The sequence below is a fragment of the Oncorhynchus kisutch genome, linkage group LG20, assembly GCF_002021735.2.
Source record: "Oncorhynchus kisutch isolate 150728-3 linkage group LG20, Okis_V2, whole genome shotgun sequence".
NCBI classification, from domain to species: domain Eukaryota; kingdom Metazoa; phylum Chordata; class Actinopteri; order Salmoniformes; family Salmonidae; genus Oncorhynchus; species Oncorhynchus kisutch.
The window spans coordinates 8,518,869-8,540,910 of NC_034193.2; the positions used below are offsets into that span (position 1 = coordinate 8,518,869).

Sequence of the window (22,042 nt, forward strand, 5' to 3'; positions counted from 1 at the left end):
GACGGCAGGTAGCCTAGTGGTTAGAGTGTAGGGACGGCAGGTAGCCTAGTGGTTAGAGTGTAGGGACGGCAGGTAGCCTAGTGGTTAGAGTGTAGGGACGGCAGGTAGCCTAGTGGTTAGAGTGTAGGGACGGCAGGTAGCCTAGTGGTTAGAGTGTAGGGACGGCAGGTAGCCTAGTGGTTAGAGTGTAGGGACGGCAGGTAGACTAGTGGTTAGAGTGTAGGGACGGCAGGTAGACTAGTGGTTAGAGTGTAGGGACGGCAGGTAGCCTAGTGGTTAGATTACATTGCATTTATATTATTGAATAGAAGGGCCACTGAGCTGGGAATAGGAAGCCTTGCAGCCTGTCTGAGTTGTACGATCTGATTTGTCGAACCAGAAGGTCATCCTTAATAGGAACAAATATGATCAAATACAGACATCACCATGTCAAATCTGCAATAGCTCCAACAAACTAAAGTCCTTTTGTTGTCAGTAACCCACTGACCTACTGAGGTCTGCTCTGTTGTAGTCTTCAAGGCTGTGTTTGGATTCAGCAGCGTTGAATTGGTGCGACTCAGCCCAAAGTACAGTTGACTGACTGGGCCTGTCATAACGGATACAGTGCATTTGGAAAGTAAAAGTAAAATGCAAATGAATTACTTAATCATACAATGTGATTTTTTGGATTTTTGTTTTAGATTCTGTCTCTCACAGTTGAAGTGTACCTATGATAAAAATTACAGACCTCTACATGCTTTGTAAGTAGGAAAACCTGCAAATTTGGCAGTGTTTCAAATACTTGTTCTCCCCACTGTGTGTATATATATATATATATATATATACACACAGTGTATATATATATATATATATATGTAGTCATATATGTAGTCATATAGTCAGAGAGAGTGTGTGTATTTAGCCAGGACCGGGGACACATTATAACGTGACACCAGGTCATATTAAAGGTGAATCCAGAGGAGGACAAGCAGGGATTACCACCCATATCGCCACACTCCCTAATCTACCTAATCAGATAACAGATTTATCTGGGATAACAGACGTGTCGTGACCTCGTCTCCCCCTCCCTGAGCTCCTTGTAAATTCTCTCTCTCCATGAGAGTAACATTATACAAGGCTAGCAGATGTGTTAGGAGTCCCAGGAAATCAGGGCAGACATTTCAGCAGGTAGTAATCCTCCTCTAGCTCTTAATGGAGATTAGTGAGCTCTGAGCCCTGAGCTTGGAACAGACATTAACCTGCTTTCCACTGGGGCTGTATGGGGTCCCACTGTGTGTGGGTTCATGTGGTGAGGTAGGTAATGTGTATGTTGAATTGAAAATTCTTCTATTCGTGTACCTAAAGAAAAGTGTTAGTCCTGACCGATACTGCTCTCGTGTTCAAACGAGTCTAATCCATCCACTGTCACTAACCTAAAGAGGTTGGACTCTAGATTCTCTGGGTCTCTGGATCTCTTCACAGAAATGCAGATCAGATAAGGTGATTAGTAGAGCTCTGCCCTACTGCAGCCTGGAGACTCAGCCATGATAACCTGGCAAAGGGCCTTATGGCCGATTAGGGTCAGCCTAGCCAATTAGCCTCCAGTCTGTCTCTGAGACTGAAGTAGATGACGTGGAGAGACATGGATCCGCTGGGCTGATAGGAAGGATGGCCATCTACTGGAAGAGACGATGGCTTTATGAGGTCAGGGAGAAAGGTATATACTGAGCAAGGATGTAGGTAAGGAAGGATATAAGGAAGGATGTGAAGAAGGAGGGATTTAAGGAAAGTTGGAGAGATGGGATGGAAGGAAAGATGTGAGGAAGGAGGGATGGAAGGAAGGAAGGATATAAAGAAAGGATGTGAGGAACTACACTAGTTCTACACTACATGGCCAAAAGTATGTGGACACTTGCTAGTCGACCATCTCATTCCAAAATCATGGGCATTAATATGGAGTTGGTCCCGCCTTTTCTGCTATAACAGCCTCCACTCTTCTTGGACGGCTATCCACTAGATGTTCACTGGAAATAAGGGGCCTAGCCCGAACCCTGAAAAACAGCCCCAGACCATTATTCCTCCTCCACCACTCCAGCCGACGCTTGGCATTGCTCATGGTGATCTTAGGCTTGTGTGCGGCTGCTCGGTCATTTTATGAAGCACCCGACGAACAGTTCTTGTGCACGGTAGTGGAACTCGTGAGTGCTGCAATCGAGGACAGATTATTTTTACGCGCTACGTCCTTTAGCTCTCAGAGGCCCTGTTTTGTGAGCTTGTGTGGCCTACCACTTCGCAGCTGAGCCGTTGTTGCTCCTAGACACTTAAGAGTTGACCGGGGTCACTCTAGCAGGTCAGAAATTTGACGAACTGACGTGTGTGTGCGGAATTCTATGGCAGTGCCACTTTGAAAGTTACTGAGCTCTTCAGTACGTGCCATTCTACTGCCAATGTTTGTCTATGGAGATTGCATGGCTGTGTGCTCGATTTTATACACCTGTCAAACAGGGTGTGGCTGAAATAACCGAATCCACTCATTTGAATTGGTGTCCACATACTATAAGGACTGAATGCAAACTCAAGTTATGGTTCGGCCCATAGTAATAAACGACTAATGATTGTCATTCATTTATTCACTAAGAATATGATTGAATAAGCCAGCAAATTAGGAATGGCCCTTGGCTTTGTTCAAACAGAAACATCCCAGTTGATTGTTGGACCGTGACCTGTATTTCCCTACAACACAATGAGACCACTACAGCGGATATGATTGGTTTGGAGAGGAATACACCTCCCTCATTATAAACCCCACCCATAAACACACAAGATGTGGATGACAGATGACAGGATCTACAGGGTAACCATGGACACGTTTATGGCTAAAAGCACACACACCCCCTTCCCCCCACAGTGGCATAAGAAGAGCTTATCCTTTCCTTAAGTGTCTGGTTTTATCTCTTACCTCTCCACTTCACACCAGTTTCATCTGGCGCACACACACACACACACACACACACACAGTGTTTGGCACACTCTCTGAACCCTGAACCCTCTGTGAATCCACTGGCTGCTCCAGGGTGTGTCTCTCTGGTTGGAACAGCCTCCGAATATTATTATAGATAATTAGTTATCCAGTCTGATGAACTCCAGGTCCATATTATTATAGAGACTATAATTAGTTACCAGTTTGAATGCTGATGCCGCCCTGTGATAAGCAGTGCCCACTTTGTCAAAGGCAGGGCCTCAAAATGTTTTGCTTGTCCATTCCAACCCGCGTCTTGCTGGGTGCTGTTGGAGAGACCCATCGCTGTGGCGCTCCACCAACGTTCTGGAGAGACCCATCGCTGTGGCGCTCCACCGACGTTCTGGAGAGACCCATCGCTGTGGCGCTCCACCGACGTTCTGGAGAGACCCATCGCTGTGGCGCTCCACCGACGTTCTGGAGAGACCCATCGCTGTGGCGCTCCACCGACGTTCTGGAGAGACCCATCGCTGTGGCGCTCCACCGACGTTCTGGAGAGACCCATCGCTGTGGCGCTCCACCGACGTTCTGGAGAGACCCATCGCTGTGGCGCTCCACCGACGTTCTGGAGAGACCCATCGCTGTGGCGCTCCACCGACGTTCTGGAGAGACCCATGGTAGACCCATGGTAGACCCATGGTAGAAAGAGTATGTTGTATTTTCTCTAGCTTATCCTGGAGATAATATGGATGACAATATAATGAGACAGTCACTTTTTTTTTACATCATGCAAGTTTCTCAGATCAAATAGCTTAACCTAAATGGTGCCCAATCAAATCAAAAATTAGCGCGACATGTTAACAAACACATTATGCTTAAAACAGGACAGGTCAAAGTCAAAGGGACAATATGAATGGACAATATGAATGGACAATCAGGCTACGCACAACTGCTTTCCAGGAGTTTCCTCCCGTGGGTTAAATGAATCATAATCAGTGGTTTCAAGTTTGTATCTGTAAATGTTTGAAGAGCTGATCATTGCTAATAAGAAAATACATTTCCGGCTGTGAAAACACATTGATTCTCACTGCAAATAGGCACAACTCCTGATAGAGTTGGGTAGCTGATATTCAGAGCTTAAATAGCCAAATTGATTAGTCACAGGAATCAAGACTAATAAAGCCAATGCAACTGCCTGTTTTACAAATGGTAGGCCCACCACATGTATGGGCATTCATAAAATCCCATTGCAGGCAAGTCCGGTCCGAACCAAATCAACCAATCATAGACGTCTATAAATGACATATTTTCACCTTTCATTCAGAACAGAAAATTTACCTGATTTCAATGTCCGAAAATACCTATTTTCACCTTCCAGAAAATAGGTATTTTCAACGTCAGGATAAAGATGAATTTTAAACGTTTGGAAAATGAACCTAACTTCAACATCTGGAAAATACGTATTTTAGATGTATTTTCAACATCATTTTGCTTACTTTGACTATTCTAGTTTTGCAAGGGTGGAAATGTTGTTTGTTGTTGTTGTCTTGTTTATTGTGTCAGAATGGCCAGGACAGGCAATTTATGGCTGATTTAACATGAAATCATCAACCCTGTTGTGGTCAATCCTATTACTAGACACTTACTAGACACTTACTATAGTATTTTCTATTTTTATTTAACCTCTTGAGATGGGAAAACATGTTTTTTTATATGATGTTGAACATGTGCTCTTTTTGACAGAAAGTTCAAATCAATTTTTTTTAACCTCTTTTCACTTCTCAAAAGGCACCGAATTGGTGGAACGACCCTCCTAGTTAATCTCGAATCCCAATAGACCTCAGAGTCTCAGTGTGGCTCTTAGAGAGAGAGATAAATACAGTGACTGGAACTTGGAACTCAGAACTACTGATGGCTCCATGTCTGCGTTCCATAATGTCTCCGTCCTCTGTCTGTAGGATCATAAATCATTGCGTCATACTCCAGCCCTGACCTCAGGGTCATTCTTTTATAGACGACCCCTTCATCACGGAACAATCTGCTCCACAGAACGGCTGCAGACAAAAGACACATAACCTGGATGCTGTCCTCCCCTCCTCGCCCCTCCCCCTCTCCTCTCCGCTCCGCTCCTCTCCGCTCTACTCTCCTCTCCGCTCTACTCTGCTCTGACCTTGGTCTCTCATCCATGGAGGCAGGTCAAAACATAACATCAACAAGGAAACTGAGCATAAAATATCTCTGAATCAATTTGATCTTTAACTTAAATCTATAACCCGTCTTCACTTCTTTTTGGATTCAGCGATGTTGTGTTAATCAAAGGAAAAGTTGCAGCGATGAGGGGATATGATGGTGGTACTGAAATATCGTCCTGGTGATTACGGTCTTATTTCAGGGTCAGTTGAGCGTTGCTGAGCGCTTTTAGTGGCTTGATAGACCACAGCCCGCATCCGTGTGTGACATCATCGTCATACATGATCGGAACAGTCAACATCAGTGTCTCTCTCTCCTCCCAAATGTTCATAGCCAGAGATGAGCAGAGATTGTAAATATGAACACATTATTAAAGAAAGAACAAAATAGGTGGAACAAAAAAAATGTACAATAAAAGTTCATGTTCTTAAAACACATTTTTATTCCCTACAGTAAATAACAGGAAAAAGTCTCTGTCTACTTTTCTCTCTCTGGAAATGAACGTGTTAGCGCGTCGGGGGTTTTCAGTAAAGCTTTAGTAAGACAGGAAATGGGATTTTGACAGGCTTACTTTTGTCACTCCGTGATCTAATCAAATCTCATCGTTAACCCTCAATGATCCAGGTATGGAATAAGTCATCAAAGACTCCCCCGATCATAATATTTGATCTGGTTTTTTGCATTAATGTTTGCTTATCTGTGTTGTTGTCTTGCGAAAGAGATGCAAATCAAGCGATTTTATCCGGCACAAATCTTTTAATATATAACAATGAATATTGCATCGGTTATTGGTTTTGCACTTTTACAGTCCAAGACAACGTACAACCTAATGACTTAGATCACATCTGCTGTGGTCTGATGACTGGGATAAACCATGCGTAACATAAAATGTGTGTGTGTGTGTGTATGAGTGTGTTACAACCCTAACGACTCTCCAATGAGCTCTTAACCATACCTCCAGTCCAGCTGCCTTTATTTTACAACAATAAAACGTAATGGCACGTAGCTCCCTAACCTCCTGTAACATCAGCACTGTTACAGAGACCTGCTTAAACAGGATATAAAAGAACACACATATGGCTTCATATCAACATGTATTGTTATATCACATTAAGCTTTTGATTTGTGACTCTGCACTGTGATTTCTGTTCTTTCAATAAAAACGCACAACCTTGTTGTCGTCATGGGGCGGCAGGTAGCCTAGTGGTTAGAGTGTAGGGACGGCAGGTAGCCTAGTGGTTAGAGTGTAGGGACGGCAGGTAGACTAGTGGTTAGAGTGTAGGGACGGCAGGTAGACTAGTGGTTAGAGTGTAGGGACGGCAGGTAGACTAGTGGTTAGAGCATAGGGACGGCAGGTAGCCTAGTGGTTAGAGTGTAGGGACGGCAGGTAGCCTAGTGGTTAGAGTGTAGGGACGGCAGGTAGACTAGTGGTTAGAGTGTAGGGACGGCAGGTAGACTAGTGGTTAGAGTGTAGGGACGGCAGGTAGACTAGTGGTTAGAGTGTAGGGACGGCAGGTAGACTAGTGGTTAGAGTATAGGGACGGCAGGTAGCCTAGTGGTTAGAGTGTAGGGACGGCAGGCAGCCTAGTGGTTAGAGTGTAGGGACGGCAGGTAGACTAGTGGTTAGAGTGTAGGGGCGGCAGGCAGCCTAGTGGTTAGAGTGTAGGGGCGGCAGGTAGCCTAGTGGTTAGAGTGTAGGGACGGCAGGTAGACTAGTGGTTAGAGTGTAGGGACGGCAGGTAGACTAGTGGTTAGAGTGTAGGGACGGCAGGTAGACTAGTGGTTAGAGTATAGGGACGGCAGGCAGCCTAGTGGTTAGAGTGTAGGGACGGCAGGCAGCCTAGTGGTTAGAGTGTAGGGACGGCAGGCAGCCTAGTGGTTAGAGTGTAGGGACGGCAGGTAGACTAGTGGTTAGAGTGTAGGGGCGGCAGGCAGCCTAGTGGTTAGAGTGTAGGGACGGCAGGTAGCCTAGTGGTTAGAGTGTAGGGGCGGCAGGCAGCCTAGTGGTTAGAGTGTAGGGACGGCAGGTAGCCTAGTGGTTAGAGTGTAGGGGCGGCAGGTAGCCTAGTGGTTAGAGTGTAGGGACGGCAGGTAGCCTAGTGGTTAGAGTGTAGGGGCGGCAGGTAGCCTAGTGGTTAGAGTGTAGGGACGGCAGGTAGCCTAGTGGTTAGAGTGTAGGGGCGGCAGGTAGCCTAGTGGTTAGAGTGTAGGGGCGGCAGGTAGCCTAGTGGTTAGAGTGTAGGGACGGCAGGTAGACTAGTGGTTAGAGTGTAGGGATGGCAGGTAGCCTAGTGGTTAGAGTGTAGGGACGGCAGGTAGCCTAGTGGTTAGAGTGTAGGGATGGCAGGTAGCCTAGTGGTTAGAGTGTGGGGGCGGCAGGTAGCCTAGTGGTTAGAGTGTAGGGACGGCAGGTAGACTAGTGGTTAGAGTGTAGGGACGACAGGTAGCCTAGTGGTTAGAGTGTAGGGACGGCAGGTAGCCTAGTGGTTAGAGTGTAGGGACGACAGGTAGCCTAGTGGTTAGAGTGTAGGGACGGCAGGTAGCCTAGTGGTTAGAGTGTAGGGACGGCAGGTAGCCTAATGGTTAGAGTGTAGGGACGGCAGGCAGCCTGGTGGTTAGAGTGTAGGGGCGGCAGGCAGCCGAGTGGTTAGAGTGTAGGGACGGCAGGCAGCCTAGTGGTTAGAGTGTAGGGACGGCAGGTAACCTAGTGGTTAGAGTGTAGGGACGGCAGGTAGCCTAGTGGTTAGAGTGTAGGGGCGGCAGGTAGACTAGTGGTTAGAGTGTAGGGACGGCAGGCAGCCTAGTGGTTAGAGTGTAGGGACGGCAGGCAGCCTAGTGGTTAGAGTGTAGGGACGGCAGGTAGCCTAGTGGTTAGAGTGTAGGGACGGCAGATAGGCTAGTGGTTAGAGTGTTGGGCCAGTAACCGAAAGGTTGCTAGATCTAATTCCTGAGCTGACAAGGTAAACATTTGTTGTTCTGCCCCTGAACAAGGCAGTTGACCCACTGTTCCTAGGCCGTCATTGTACATTAGAATTGGTTCTTAACTGACTTGCCTAGTTAAATGTAAAAATGTTTTTTTTTTTTTTAAATGTGATGTGAGAGAATATCTATGTTAATTTACCAGTACACTCCTGTTTCCTTGTTGTCTGATTTATCTAAGGTTTCTAAATTGAACCTTTATTCTTTCAGGGTAGTCTCATGAGATTGGAGATTTGGTCGATAGGACTTGGGAGTGTCCATGCCAGGACAGAATCAGAAGGTTTGGCCAATGCCAGTCACAGCAACTCGACTAAAACTAACCAATAAACCCATGATGTTCTCAGCCTTGTCCTCGCTTATAAAGGGACTTACCACCATCAGGATGTGATAGACTCTGTCAAATTGGCCCTATATCCCATTTTGCAAACTAATGAGGTTTTGTGTGTTTTTGTGAAGAAAATATGTACACCGTAAACCCCAATGTGATACTATATCATTAGGTACATTTGTTTTTTTAATTAAATCTGTTGCACTTACTATATTTGAGTCGTTACTTAAAGTTATGTTGTTGTCATCAATCAAACCAATAGAGTCACTGTGACCCTGTAGGGCACCTGTCAAACTCATTCCACGGAGGGCCGAGTGTCTGCGGGTTTTCGCTCCTCCCTTGTACTTGATTGACTAATTAAGGTCACTAATTAGTAAAGAACTCCCCTCATCTGGTTGTCTAGGTCTTAATTTAAAGGAAAAAACCAACAACCCGCAGACACTCAGCCTTCCGTGGAATGAGTTTGATATCCCTGCTGTAGGGGGGTCCAGATATGAGTAACGCCCCTACTAAGCCACGCCTCCAACACAAGTTACAAGTGTGCCTTGCCTTTTCCAGTGAATGGTAGAGTCAACACTCGTGACTGTATTTGTTTGTGAGACAGAGACAGGGTTGTTAAATTCATTAGTGAGTCCCTAGGTCGAATGTTAACATTATAATTAAACTCTTTATGACAGTACCTTAAATATCTCATATATCAAACACTCTAATCTAAGGCCATATTTTGAGGCCTAGTTTTATCCTTATACATTGGCCTGAAACTCCTGGTTTATAGACCACATCAGGCCTGCAAGTAGGGTTACAAAACTCCAGTAACTTTCAAAAAATTTACAGATTTTCAACAAATCCTGGTTGAAGGAATTCCAGGAATCTTCTAACCTAGATTTCAGGGACACCTGGGAAATTTACCAGAATATTGCAAATTTACCTGCAAGTCCCCATTATGCAGGCTTGCAAAGTGATGTGTTGTTCCTATTGGAATCCAGCCAGGATATACAACAGTTCTATTCACCCACAACTTGCATTCATAATGACCGCCAGGGTTAGGAACAGTGTGATCCAGGGGTTCCCAAACTTTTTTGGCCCACGACCCCATTTTGATATCTGTAAAGTTCTCGTGACGACAACCATGTGAAAAAAAATGATGTAATTAACAGCCATGTTAACTTTTTTATTTGGGGCTTTGGTGGTCCATTGAAAAACATTCTATTCTAACATTCTCTTTTTTCACATCACCATCACATACTTTTAATGTGGTGCTATTACAGTCAAATTCAAATGAGTCTGACATAATGTATCTTATCTCACCACCACTAATGAGATGGGTGTGTTTGATGCATGTCGCATCAGAGCTTCTCAAAGTCAGGGGGCGTGGCTTCTCAAAGTCAGGGGGCGTGGTCGACAGTGAGCACCTCGTCTCTGCTGTCACATCCAACCTGGATCCATATTTGGTATTAATGCAGACGAAAGCACTGAATCCAGCTTCACAAAGATATGAGCTGGTGAAGGGTACCATGAGTTTTATGCTGCTTTCAAGACAACTTGGAACTCTCTATTCTGGAAATTTATTTTCTCAATGTACATGCAAAAACACAGATATATATATATATACAAATATATATAATTTGTTATAACTTTAAAACATTGAGTTGCTTTGAGTTCTCATTTAGTTCTGAGTCAGTACCACATAAACATTTTAATAAGTAATAGTGAGTTTTCCTGGACTTTGAGTTTAATTTACTAGAAGTATTTTAGTTAAAAATGCCTTGGGGTTTACAGTGTATAGTTTGCTGCAAGTTGAAATCATGAAATGGCTCTCTAAAGTGACAACCAAGTTAACTGTGTAGACTATGACATGTATTGCACAACTGGTTGTGAATAAACTGGAGAACAGGTCTACATAAAACTCAAAATGCCAACAAAAACAATCAGTGGATAAATTATGACTTATTACATTCAAAAGGGTCATGATCTGTCGGGTACGCGCAGCATAACCGCTCTCTCCTCTCCTCCGCGTGCACGCGCATCGTATTCATCTCCGTTTTCCAATAAAATCCGTTGGAATTAAACAATCAAAAACGGTTAAATGCGGAGTGCAGCGCACACTTTCCTGAATGATTGACGCTAGAGAGAGAGAGAGAGAGAGAGAGAGAGAGAGAGAGAGAGAGAGAGAGAGGGGGAGAGAGAGAGAGAGAGAGAGAGGGGAGAGAGAGAGAGAGAGAGAGAGAGAGAGAGAGGGAGAGAGAGAGAGAGGGGAGAGAGAGAGGGAGAGAGAGAGAGAGAGAGAGACCCCATGACGCGCAGTCTCTACAGACCCATGGAGGGAGACGGCGGGTAATCCCAGGGAGAAGGATCACTCCAGCCATGCGCCGCGGATATTAAAAGCCTTAGACTATACTACATGCCGGTGGAATCGACTAAGTGGGTGGATATTTGGACATAACACAGGAATTGATCCCTTGACGCGCAGAATGAAGCGCGAAAGGGACAGTTGGGACGCGGGCAAACCGGCGACTTTGTTGGCAATTTTGTGGAATCCACGTAGCGTCACTATGGAGCCTTTATTTTCTCTGAGCTGCTCAGAAAGCCTTCGTGTCTTCACAGAGGTGAAGGAAGTTAAGTGAGCTTAGCTTGTAGTAGAATGGTCCTCCTCGGATGGGACTCTGAGGGAAGGCGATGGCAGCTTTTCACCACAGCAACCCAACGGACAGGGACATCAGGAGGGTTCTCCAAAAACTTCTAATCATGCTCTCTCTGGGAATAATCTGTGTCTCTCTTTTCTACTTCCTCGCGGGATGCTGCGAGTCGGACATAAGGGAAAACTCCATCTCTCAAAGACCCGCCAGTGAGTTTCTTTTATCAGGATGGTATCATGACAGAAACGGGACGTTGTATAAGGACGTTGTAATGGTACAGAATGAAGATGGATACCCAGTAGCCGGGGAGAGGAGCACAATAACTCCGGTTTTGGAGACGAATAACTCGGTTAAAGATTTGATGGCGACACGGCGGTTACCCCAAGCCCTCATTATAGGGGTAAAGAAGGGTGGCACGAGGGCTCTTTTGGAGTTTCTCAGGCTGCACCCGGACATCCGCGCGCTGGGCTCTGAACCGCACTTCTTTGACCGGCATTACGCACGAGGTTTGGACTGGTACAGGTACATATCATGGTTGTCACTAGTTACCACAGCCACAAAGTCATGAACCCCGCCCATTTATATCATTCAGTTTCTTTAAAAAAAAATGTTTTTAATCCTAACCTTAACCATAAATTAAGACCAAAACGAAAATTTAAGTTTTAATCAATTCTTAATTATTGCTAATTTTGACTTTGTGGCTGTGCTATCTAGTGGAAACCACATATCGTATGGACGTGTCTGTTTTTTTATAGAATGGGAGTTGATGTCCAATGAATTTTGGTTGAGTGCATTTCAGTACATTTAACTCCATAGACATGTTTTCGCCTCAGTGCACCTGCACTTGTAAATCAGAAGGTTATTGTTTATTATTGCTGTATAATGCATGCATGGTAGAATTGGTCTGTCTTTCATTTTTACACAACGATTTGCATATACAGTGCCTTCAGAAAGTATTCACACCTCTTACATTTATTATTACATTTAGATGTTTTGTCGATGGCCTAAACATAATACCACATAATGTCAAAGTGGAATTATGTTTATTATGTTTTTTGAGTCAATAAGTGTTCAACCCCTTTGTTATGGCAAGCCTAAATCAGTTCAGGAGTAAAAATGTGCTTAAGTCACATAATAAGTTGCATCACTTCCTGTTTAAAGCGGAATGAGGGAGAGCTCGGTTTGTTGTTTTTGGAAAGTTTTGAAAGTCTATTGTCTGTTGGCATCAGTTGCTGGACCCACTACTATCTGTCAAGTGATTGTGCCGACCAAGGCCAGGTCTGAGGAGCTGTTTGGCGTGGCAGCTAGCCTAGCTGCTAACTAGCTGCCTATTGTGGCTGGAACTGCAGATTGTCCAGGGCTTGTGGCTGTCTAGATCCCTGCTGTTTGTTGTTGTTGTTTTCAATCTTCCCTGTGACCTGCCCTGTCTGGAACTATGAGGAGTAACAGCATAACCTATGTTGCTACCATGACAAAGACCAAAGCTGGCGGGAGTACCGTTGAGGACAGTGAAGGTGAACGATCTTTTAAATGAACAAAAATAGTTCCACAAGCAGTTGTTACAACAACAAGAAAATAGCTTCAAGTGTTTTGTCCAAATACTTGTGGAGTCAATTGATAAAACAATGGATGACCTGACCAGAGAGGTCCAGGACCTGAAGAACAGTTTGCAGTTCTCCCAGGGTCAGCTCGATGAGTTTAAACAGGAGAACGGCGGGATGGCAGCAATCTGTAAATCATTGAGATAGGACATCAGTTCTGTGTGTGACTCTATGATAACAATGACAGAGAAATCAGATTATCTTGAGGAACAATCAAGACGTGACAACTTTGTTGTGGACGGAATTGCAGAATTGCCACATGAGACCAGGATGGAGTCTGAGAAAAAAGTGAGGGACATTATCTTGGAGAAACTGATGATGGACCAAAGGAAAAATTGAGGTGGAGCACACCCACAGGACTGAAAAACCCACCACCAGCACAGGTGACAGGCTCAAGGACAAGGTAGCTGCTCTGGAAAGAGCCAAGAATTTGAGAGGAACGTATATCTTCCTCAATGAGGACTATCCTAAGTGTGAGGATCGACGCTGGAGACAGGAAACAGGTACATGGAGAACATTTAATAGACAACGGACATGAAACAGGACAGGACCAGCGTCTGGACAGGGGACAAAATAACGACATCAATGTTGACACAGGGATGCAACTCAGGAAACAGACAGATAAGGCAATCAAATAATGATGGAGTTCAGGTGGATCCAATGAGGTGCAGGTGCGCGTAACGAAGGTGCAGGTGCGCGTAACGAAGGTGCAGGTGCGCGTAACGAAGGGGACAGGTGTGCGTAATGATAGGCAGTCTGGCGTCCTCAAGCGCCAGTGAGGGAGAGCGGGAGCAGGCGTGACACTAAAGCTGCCAGAAGGCTCCACCCTCCCTCCCAAAAGCCTAGAAGGATGAGGGAGCCAAGCTAATGGGTTCTTAGCTTCAACCCCTTAGCACACACACACGTACATACACCAACTGATTAATGGACTGCTGTTGTTGTTTTCTCTTGCTTTGTTTTCTCTTTTCCATATTATTTCTATCTCTGAGGCTTCCCAGGAAAGGATTGAAAATAGCCAATATTAATATATGTAGCCTTAGAAATAAGGTTTTTGAAATCAATAATTTGCTAACATCAGATAATATTAATAAAGTAGCAATTTCTGAGACTTACTAAGATAATTAATTTGATAATACAGCAGTAGCAATACAAGGATATAACATCTATAGAAGAGACAGGAATGCTTATGGGGGAGGTGTTGCTGTATATATTCAGAGTCATATCCCTGTAATGCTTAGAGAATATCTTACATCAATTGTTAATGAAGTGTTGTGGTTGCAGGTTCACTTGGCACATCTAAAGCCTTTTCTTTTGGGGTGTTGCTATAGGCCACCAAGTGCTAACAATCAGTATCTAAATGATATTTGTGAAATGCTTGATAGTGTATGTGATGTGAACAGAGAGGTCTACTTTCATGAGGACCTGAATATTGACTGGTTTTCATCAAGCTGTCCAATCAAGAGGAAGCTTCTCACTGTAACCAATGCCTGTAATCTACCTACGAGGGTGTTTACAAACACTACAGGAACAAGATAATCCACATTCATCGATCACAGTTTTACTAATACCATAGAAATCTGTTCTAAAGCTTTGTCCATACCCATTGGATGCAGTGATCACAGTTTAGTGGCTATATCCAGGAAAGTCAAAGTTCCAAAAGCTGGGCCTAAAATAGTGTATAATACAAAATATTTTGCTGTGACTCTTATGTGGATGATGTAAAAAATATTTGTTGGTCTGATGTGATCCAGACGCTGCACTTGATGCATTTATGAAATTGCTTCTTCCAATTCTTGATAAACATTCACCTGTACATACTCATCTCATATGTATATACTGTACTCGATACCATCTACTGCATCTTGCCTATGCCGCTCTGTACCATCACTCATTCATATATCTTTATGTACATATTCTTTATCCCTTTACACTTGTGTGTATAAGGTAGTAGTTTTGGAATTGTTAGGTTAGATTACTTGTTGGTTATTACTGCATTATCGGAACTAGAAGCACAAGCATTTCGCTACACTCGCATTAACATCTGCTAACCATGTGTATGTGACAAATAAAATTTGATTTGATTTGATTTATAAATAATGATGGGGAAAAAAACAATGTTTTAAATACAATTATGGTCAGAAAGACAAATACAACTTTCATCGAATCAGATGGCTTATTTATCACACCATGTGACGTTGATATACTTCCTTGGCAAAGTGGGACGATTTAGTCAACAGCGAGCAGTGAGCCATCGTACTCATGCATAAATAATATTGAAAAAAATATTGGTCAGAAATGACAAACTTCCTGGCGTTGACAACTTAGATGGAAAGCTACTGAGAATGGTAGGTGACTCTATAGCCACTCCTATATGTCATATCTTTAATCCGAGCCTAGAGGATAGTCTTTGTTCTCAGGCCTGGAGGGAAGCCAAAGTAATTCCGCTACCCAAGAATAGTTAAGTGGCCTTGACTGGTTCTAACAGCAGACCATTCAGCTTCCTGCCAGCTCTTAGCAAACTGTTGGAAAAAAATTGTGTTTGACCAAATACAATGCTATTTATCTGTAAACAAAGTAACAACATACTTTCAACATGCTTATAGAGAAGGGCGCTCAACATGTACTGTACTGACACAAATTGAAAGAAATTTATAATAAGAAGATTGTGGGAGCGGTACTGTTAGATTTCTGTGTGACCTTTGATATTACTGACCATAACCTGTTGTTGCAAAAACCTATGTGTTATGGCCTTTCAACCTCTGCCATATCGTGGATTCAGAGCTATCCATCTAATATAACTTGGACGGTTTTCTTTAATGGAAGCCTCTAATGTCAAACATGTAAAGTGTGGTGTACCGCAGGGCAGCTCTCTAGGCCCTCTACTATTTTCTATTTTTACCATTGACCTGCCACTGACATTAAACAAAGCATGTGTATGCATGTATGCTGATGATTCAATCATATACACATCAGCAACCACAGCTAATGAAGTCTCTGAAACCCTTAACAAAGAGTTGCAGTTTGTTTTGGAATCTTTGGCTTGTAATAAACTGGTCCTGAACATCTTTAAAACTAAGAGCATTGCATTTAGTACAAATCATTCCCTAAGTTCTAGACCTCAAGCCTCCCAAGTGGCTCAGCAGTCTAAGGCGGTGTCAATACAGGTCCGGGTTCGATCCCGGGCTGTGTTGTCACCGGCCGCGACTGGGAGACCCATGAGGCGGTGCACAGTTGGCCCAGCATCGTCCGGGTTAGGGGAAGGTTTAGCCGGCCGGGATGTTCTTGACTCTAGTTTTATCTTGTCTTCATTATTGTCCAGTCATTTGGTCAAGCGCTGCAAAGAAAGGCCTAGGTAAGCTGCAGCTGGCCCAGAACAGAGCGGCACGTGTTGCTCATCATTGTAATCAGAGGGCTGATATTAATACTATGTATGCCAGTCTCTTTTGGCTAAGAGTTAAGGAAAGACTGACTGCGTCACTTCTTGTTTTTAGAAGAAATGAATGTGTTGGAAATTCCAAATGGTTTGCATAGTCAACTTACACACAGTACTGACACACACACTTCCCCCACCAGACATGCCACCAGGGGTCTTTTCACAGTCTCCAGGTCAACATTGCAACATTGCAACAAGGCAGTAATGTAATACTGCAAAAAATGTGGCAAAGTAATTCATTTTTGTCCTGTGTTTTGTTTGGGGCAAATCCAACACAACACATTACTGTATACAACTCTTCATGTTTTCAAGCATAGGGGGGCCAGCATCATCTTATGGGTATGCTGAAAACGGTTGCCTAGCAGTGATCAACAACCAATTTGACAGAGCTTTAAGAATTTAGAAAATAATAACAGGCAAATGTTGCACAATCCAGGTGTGGAAAGCTCTTAGAGACTCACAGCCGTAATCACTGTCAAAAGGTGCTTTTACAAAGTATTGACTTAGGGGTGTGACTACTTATGTAAATGAGATATTTCTGTATTTCATTTTCAATACGTTTGCAAACATTTCTTAAAAACATATTTTCCCTTTGTCATTTTGGGGTATTGCTGTAACACAACAAAATGTGGAATAAGTCAAGGGTAATAAATACTCTCTGAAGACACTGTACAACCACTGTACAACCACTTTACAACCACTGTACAACCGCTTTGCAGCCATTGTACAACCACTGTACAACCACTGTACAACCACTTTACAACCATTGTACAACCACTGTACAACCACCCTGCAGCCACTGTACAACCATTGTACAACCACTGTACAACCATTGTACAACCACTGTACAACCACTTTGCAGCCACTGTACAACCACTGTACAACCACTGTACAACCATTGTACAACCACTGTACAACCACTGTACAACCACTTTGCAGCCATTGTACAATCACTGTACAACCACTGTACAAACACCCTGCAGCCACTGTACAACCATTGTACAACCACTGTACAACCATTGTACAACCACTGTACAACCACTGTACAACCACTTTGCAGCCACTGTACAACCACTGTACAACCACTGTACAACCATTGTACAACCACTGTACAACCACTTTGCAGCCATTGTACAACCACTGTACAACACCTGTACAACCTCTGTACAACCACTGTACAACCACTGTACAACACCTGTACAACCACTGTACAACCACTCTGCAGCCACTGTACAACCACTGTACAACCACTGTACAACCACTTTGCAGCCATTGTACAACCACTGTACAACCACTGTACAACCACCCTGCAGCCACTGTACAACCATTGTACAACCACTGTACAACCATTGTACAACCACTGTACAATCACTGTACAACCACTTTGCAGCCACTGTACAACCACTGTACAACCACTGTACAACCATTGTACAACCACTGTACAACCACTTTGCAGCCATTGTACAACCACTGTACAACCACTGTACAACACCTGTACAACCACTGTACAACCACTGTACAACACCTGTACAACCACTGTACAACACCTGTACAACCACTGTACAACACCTGTACAACCACTGTACAACCACTCTGCAGCCACTGTACAACCACTGTACAGCCACTGTGCAGCCTGCAACATGGAAAGATCTCGAGAATAATGTTTGTTGTTGTTGGCGTATTCAAACATACCCACTGCAAGCTGGTCTAGGTGACAGGCAGAGGGAGACACTGCCAGCTGGCCATGCTAATCGGAATGTGTGTATGTGGGTGTGTGTGTGTGTGTGTCTATGTTTGTGTGTATGTCTATTCTTGTGTGTGTGTGTGTTTATTCGCAGGGAGGGTCAGGATGAGTTATCACAGAGCAATCATCTCTCCAGCTGAGGCCAGATGTTACCATAGTCAGCTCCTACTGATCCTAGAGTCACACACACACACACACACACACACACACACACACACACACACACACACACACACACACACACACACACACACACACACACGTCATTTACATTCCCCAACACAGGGTTATAGTGTGTGCATGTAACGTAAACTCTAACTACATAACAGATTAGACATTGGATTAAAATCTCATCATCTAGGTTAGAGAGGTTGCGTGGAACTGAACGGTTGGTTCAGGATGCAGTGATGCACATTGGTGTAAAGTACTTAAGTAAAAGTACTACTTAAGTAGTTTACGGGGGTATCTGTACTTTACTATTTCTATTTTTGACAGCTTTTAGTTTGACTCCTCCACATTCCTATAGAAAATAGTGTACTTTTTACTGCATACATTTTCGCTGACACCCAGAAGTATTCGTTACATTTTGAATGCTCAGGCAGAATTATGGTCCAATTCACACACCTATCAGTGCATTGTCATCCCTACTGCCTCTGATTTGGCAGACTCATTAAATACAGGGTAGCAGGGGCGGCAGGGTAGCCTAGTGGTTAGAGAGGTGGACTGACTGGTTGTGGACTTCGCCCCTGAATAGGCAGTTAACCCACTGTTCCTAGGCCATCATTGAAAATAAGAATTTGTTCTTAACTGACTTGCCTAGTTAAATAAAGGTACAAAATAAAAAATATTGAGTTCTTAAATTATGTCTGGGTGTTGGAGTGTGCCTGTCTGTCCATTACATTTTTAAAAAACATTTTTCTTTTTTTTTACAATCGCTAGGACCCATTTCTCAATACTTAGGTCACTTTCTCAAAACTCTTCACACAGTTCTCCTAATCCAACTTTCAGCCTGGCACAACAGTCCATTTCACATCCAAAATGCACTAAAACTACCAAAACACTTCATACATGTCTCAAATCAACTCATTCTTCCAGAAACACTAGCAAAGGTTGTCACCCAACAAGCACACTTTGTCACTCATAAAACAATGACCTAAAAAAACACTAACAGGTAGCATTACACCATGTTTAATTTTGTAACATTTCTTTACAAAACAAGAATGACACCCCTCTACTGTTTAGAATTCACTGCAGTTTATGTTACAGGAATGAATCAGACATGATGCAATATGCTTCAATAGGTTTTATGTCATGGCATAGAGTGATTCCAAAATACAATCATTTGTAAAAAGCCATCTACCGATACAGATACAGTAGCAACGCTAGTCAACTCTGTCTTATGCATTTGGCCACAGGTTCTCATCCACATCACATCTTATGTCATCTTGGGCAATACACCTAGGAAATAATATTTTGGCCTGGTCCATCCCTGGCAATCTTCTGCAGATATGTCCAGGCATCCAGCATTCCTTGCGTCCAGGAGGGACATGTGATCATGTGGATGGTGGTCATAAACCTTCCACCTCAATGAGGAAAATAATTCCTCTATGGGGTTGAGAAATGGAGGGTGAGGTTGGAGGAGAAGTGACACCATCCTGGGATGGGCTGCAAACCACTCTGTGACTGTATGGGAGTGAGGAAATGCCACATTGTCCCATACAATTACAAACGTTGGCTGATTTCGCCTCACTGCAACCCTTCCCTCACCTGACCCAACCTTCCATAGAGGTCATCCAGGAATGTAATGAGACGCTCGGTGTTGTACGGCCCAACCCTTCCATAGAGGTCATCCAGGAATGTAATGAGACGCTCGGTGTTGTACGGCCCAGCCCTTACATAGAGGTCATCCAGGGATGAAATGAGACGCTCGGTGTTGTATGGCACAACCCTTCCATAGAGGTCATCCAGGAATGTAATGAGACGCTCGGTGTTGTACGGCCCAATTAGCGGTTTGTGTAACCGAAATTCATCATTGCAGCACACATTGTGATGTTGGCACCCCTCTGGCCCGGGACATCCACTCCTCTGGCCCGGGACATCCACTGTGGCTCTTTTCCCCAATCACATTCCTTCCTCGCCGTCATGTTCTGGCCAAGTTGAAACCAGCCTCATCCACAAAGATGAATATGTGGGGTGATTGCCTGGCTTGAATCTCCATGACTCTCTAAAATAAATCCACAAGGCAACATAAGAGTTAGGCTTTTACGGAAGTTTGCATTATACCTAAAAACATGCCATTGTGTGCCTTTGCCCTGTTTGGTTTTGTTCAAAACCAGCTCTGTATTTTATAGTCATCTTACCTGGACATAATGATTCCTGAGTTGCTTAACTCGTTCAGAGTTCCTCTCCAAGGGGACAGTGTACAACTGCTTCATCCTGACTTGATGATGTTTCAGGACTCTATAAATAGTTGTTATGCTTACATTGTGAATATTTCCAAATGTAATGTTGTCTACCGACACTCTGTCCCGAATCTCTGTGAGTTTTATGCCATTGTTTCTGATGACAATATCAACGATTGCAGTTTCCTGCACAGCAGTGAAAATCCTACCTCTCCCGCCTGTAGGAGGTAACCGTTGGGTCCCAGGCAGAAATACAAAAACAATTACACACAAGTGGGTTTGGAGGATTTGCTCAATTTACTTCTGTAATGTGCAGTTCAGTCAGATGCCCTTACAGAATGCACAACTTACCTGTTGTTTAGCCGGACATTTCTCAGAATAGATGCCAGTGTTGAGCGTTGCAGATTTGGCTGCACTCTCAGACCAGCCTCTCTCATTGATAGACCATGATCTATTACATGATCACTTATAGTAGCCCTAGTCTCATCTGAGACGACAGCTCTTGATCTTCCTCTCAGTCTTCTTCCACCATGCATACGTACTCCTCTAACTCTCGCAGCCACTCTTCTTCCTCTGTCAGCCACTCTTCTTCCTCTGTCAGCCACTCTTCTTCCTCTGTCAGCCACTCTTCTTCCTCTGTCAGCCACTCTTCTTCCTCTGTCAGCCACTCTTCTTCCTCTGTCAGCCACTCTTCTTCCACTGTCAGCCACTTCTCTATCTCTTGCTATGTCTATGTTTACATTACAGTACAGCATTATTCCTAAAATGTCCCCTTTTGTATAGATGGTAATGACAGTGAAAGATGTAACACCTGTGTAGGTGTTCAGCTACAATGGGAATCAGCTGTGGTTGGTCTAATTGTTTTGATAGTATTTCACTTTTTAGATTTGGAATATATTTCAAAACGGTATTACTGTAGAAATGTAGCAAATTGCCGTCTTATTCAATTTTGTGTTATGTTAGGTTTTGAACTTAAGTTTAACAGTCTTGAAAAGAGTATGTAAACATGTGCAAATTGGCCAGTAGGTACATAGAGTTTTGTGTCTGAGTGAGAAAAGAATTCATGACATTTGAAAGATGTAGTCATTGAATGCGTTTTGAGCCAAAGCAATGAAACACGATCCACAGTTTAGCCCACATAGACTGCTGTTATGCTCACTGTGTGAAGGGTTTTGAAAAAGTGACCTAAGTATTGAGAAATGGATTCTAGCGATTGTAAAAAATAAAATAAAAACCTGTGTGCCGTCTGGCTTGCATTAATATAAGGAATGTGGTGTAGAGCATTTACTTCTGTTTTTACTGAAGTATGACAAATTACTACTTTTTCCACCACTGTACTAAAGTATATTTAAAACTAAATACTTTTAGACTTTTACTCAAGTAGTATTTTACTGGGTGACTTTCACTTTTACTTGAGTCATTTTCTATGAAGATATCTTTACTTTTACTAAAGTACAACAATGTTTGTACTTATCTACCACTGGTGATGCAGTATTGGTATTCTGTAACCTCTCACAGTGTGATTTAATGGTTACAGGGTCAGTAGGTGAGATTGATTGAAAGTTAGAGGTGTGTTTTCTGTGTTTTACCAACGTGATATTGGTCACAAACACGCATGGACGCACACACACCTCTTTTTCTCTCTTCCTCACACACACACACATACACGCACACACACACACACACACACACACACACACACACACACACACACACACACACACACACACACACACACACACACACACACACGTACCACGTCTCCATTGTGTGTGTGTGTATCAGTGACGT

The 22,042-nt window shown here is 43.5% G+C and overlaps 1 protein-coding gene across 1 annotated transcript in view; it reads left to right on the forward strand.

The window, feature by feature from the left end:
- Positions 1-10,759: 10,759 nt before the first annotated feature.
- Positions 10,760-22,042, forward strand: part of LOC109866066 (heparan sulfate glucosamine 3-O-sulfotransferase 6-like) — a 32,095-nt gene continuing 20,812 nt past the window's right edge. The window contains exon 1 of the mRNA XM_031800025.1: positions 10,760-11,593. Within this exon, the coding sequence (XP_031655885.1) occupies positions 11,112-11,593 (482 nt within the window). The 5' untranslated portion in view covers positions 10,760-11,111. The remainder of the gene's footprint in view (positions 11,594-22,042) is intronic.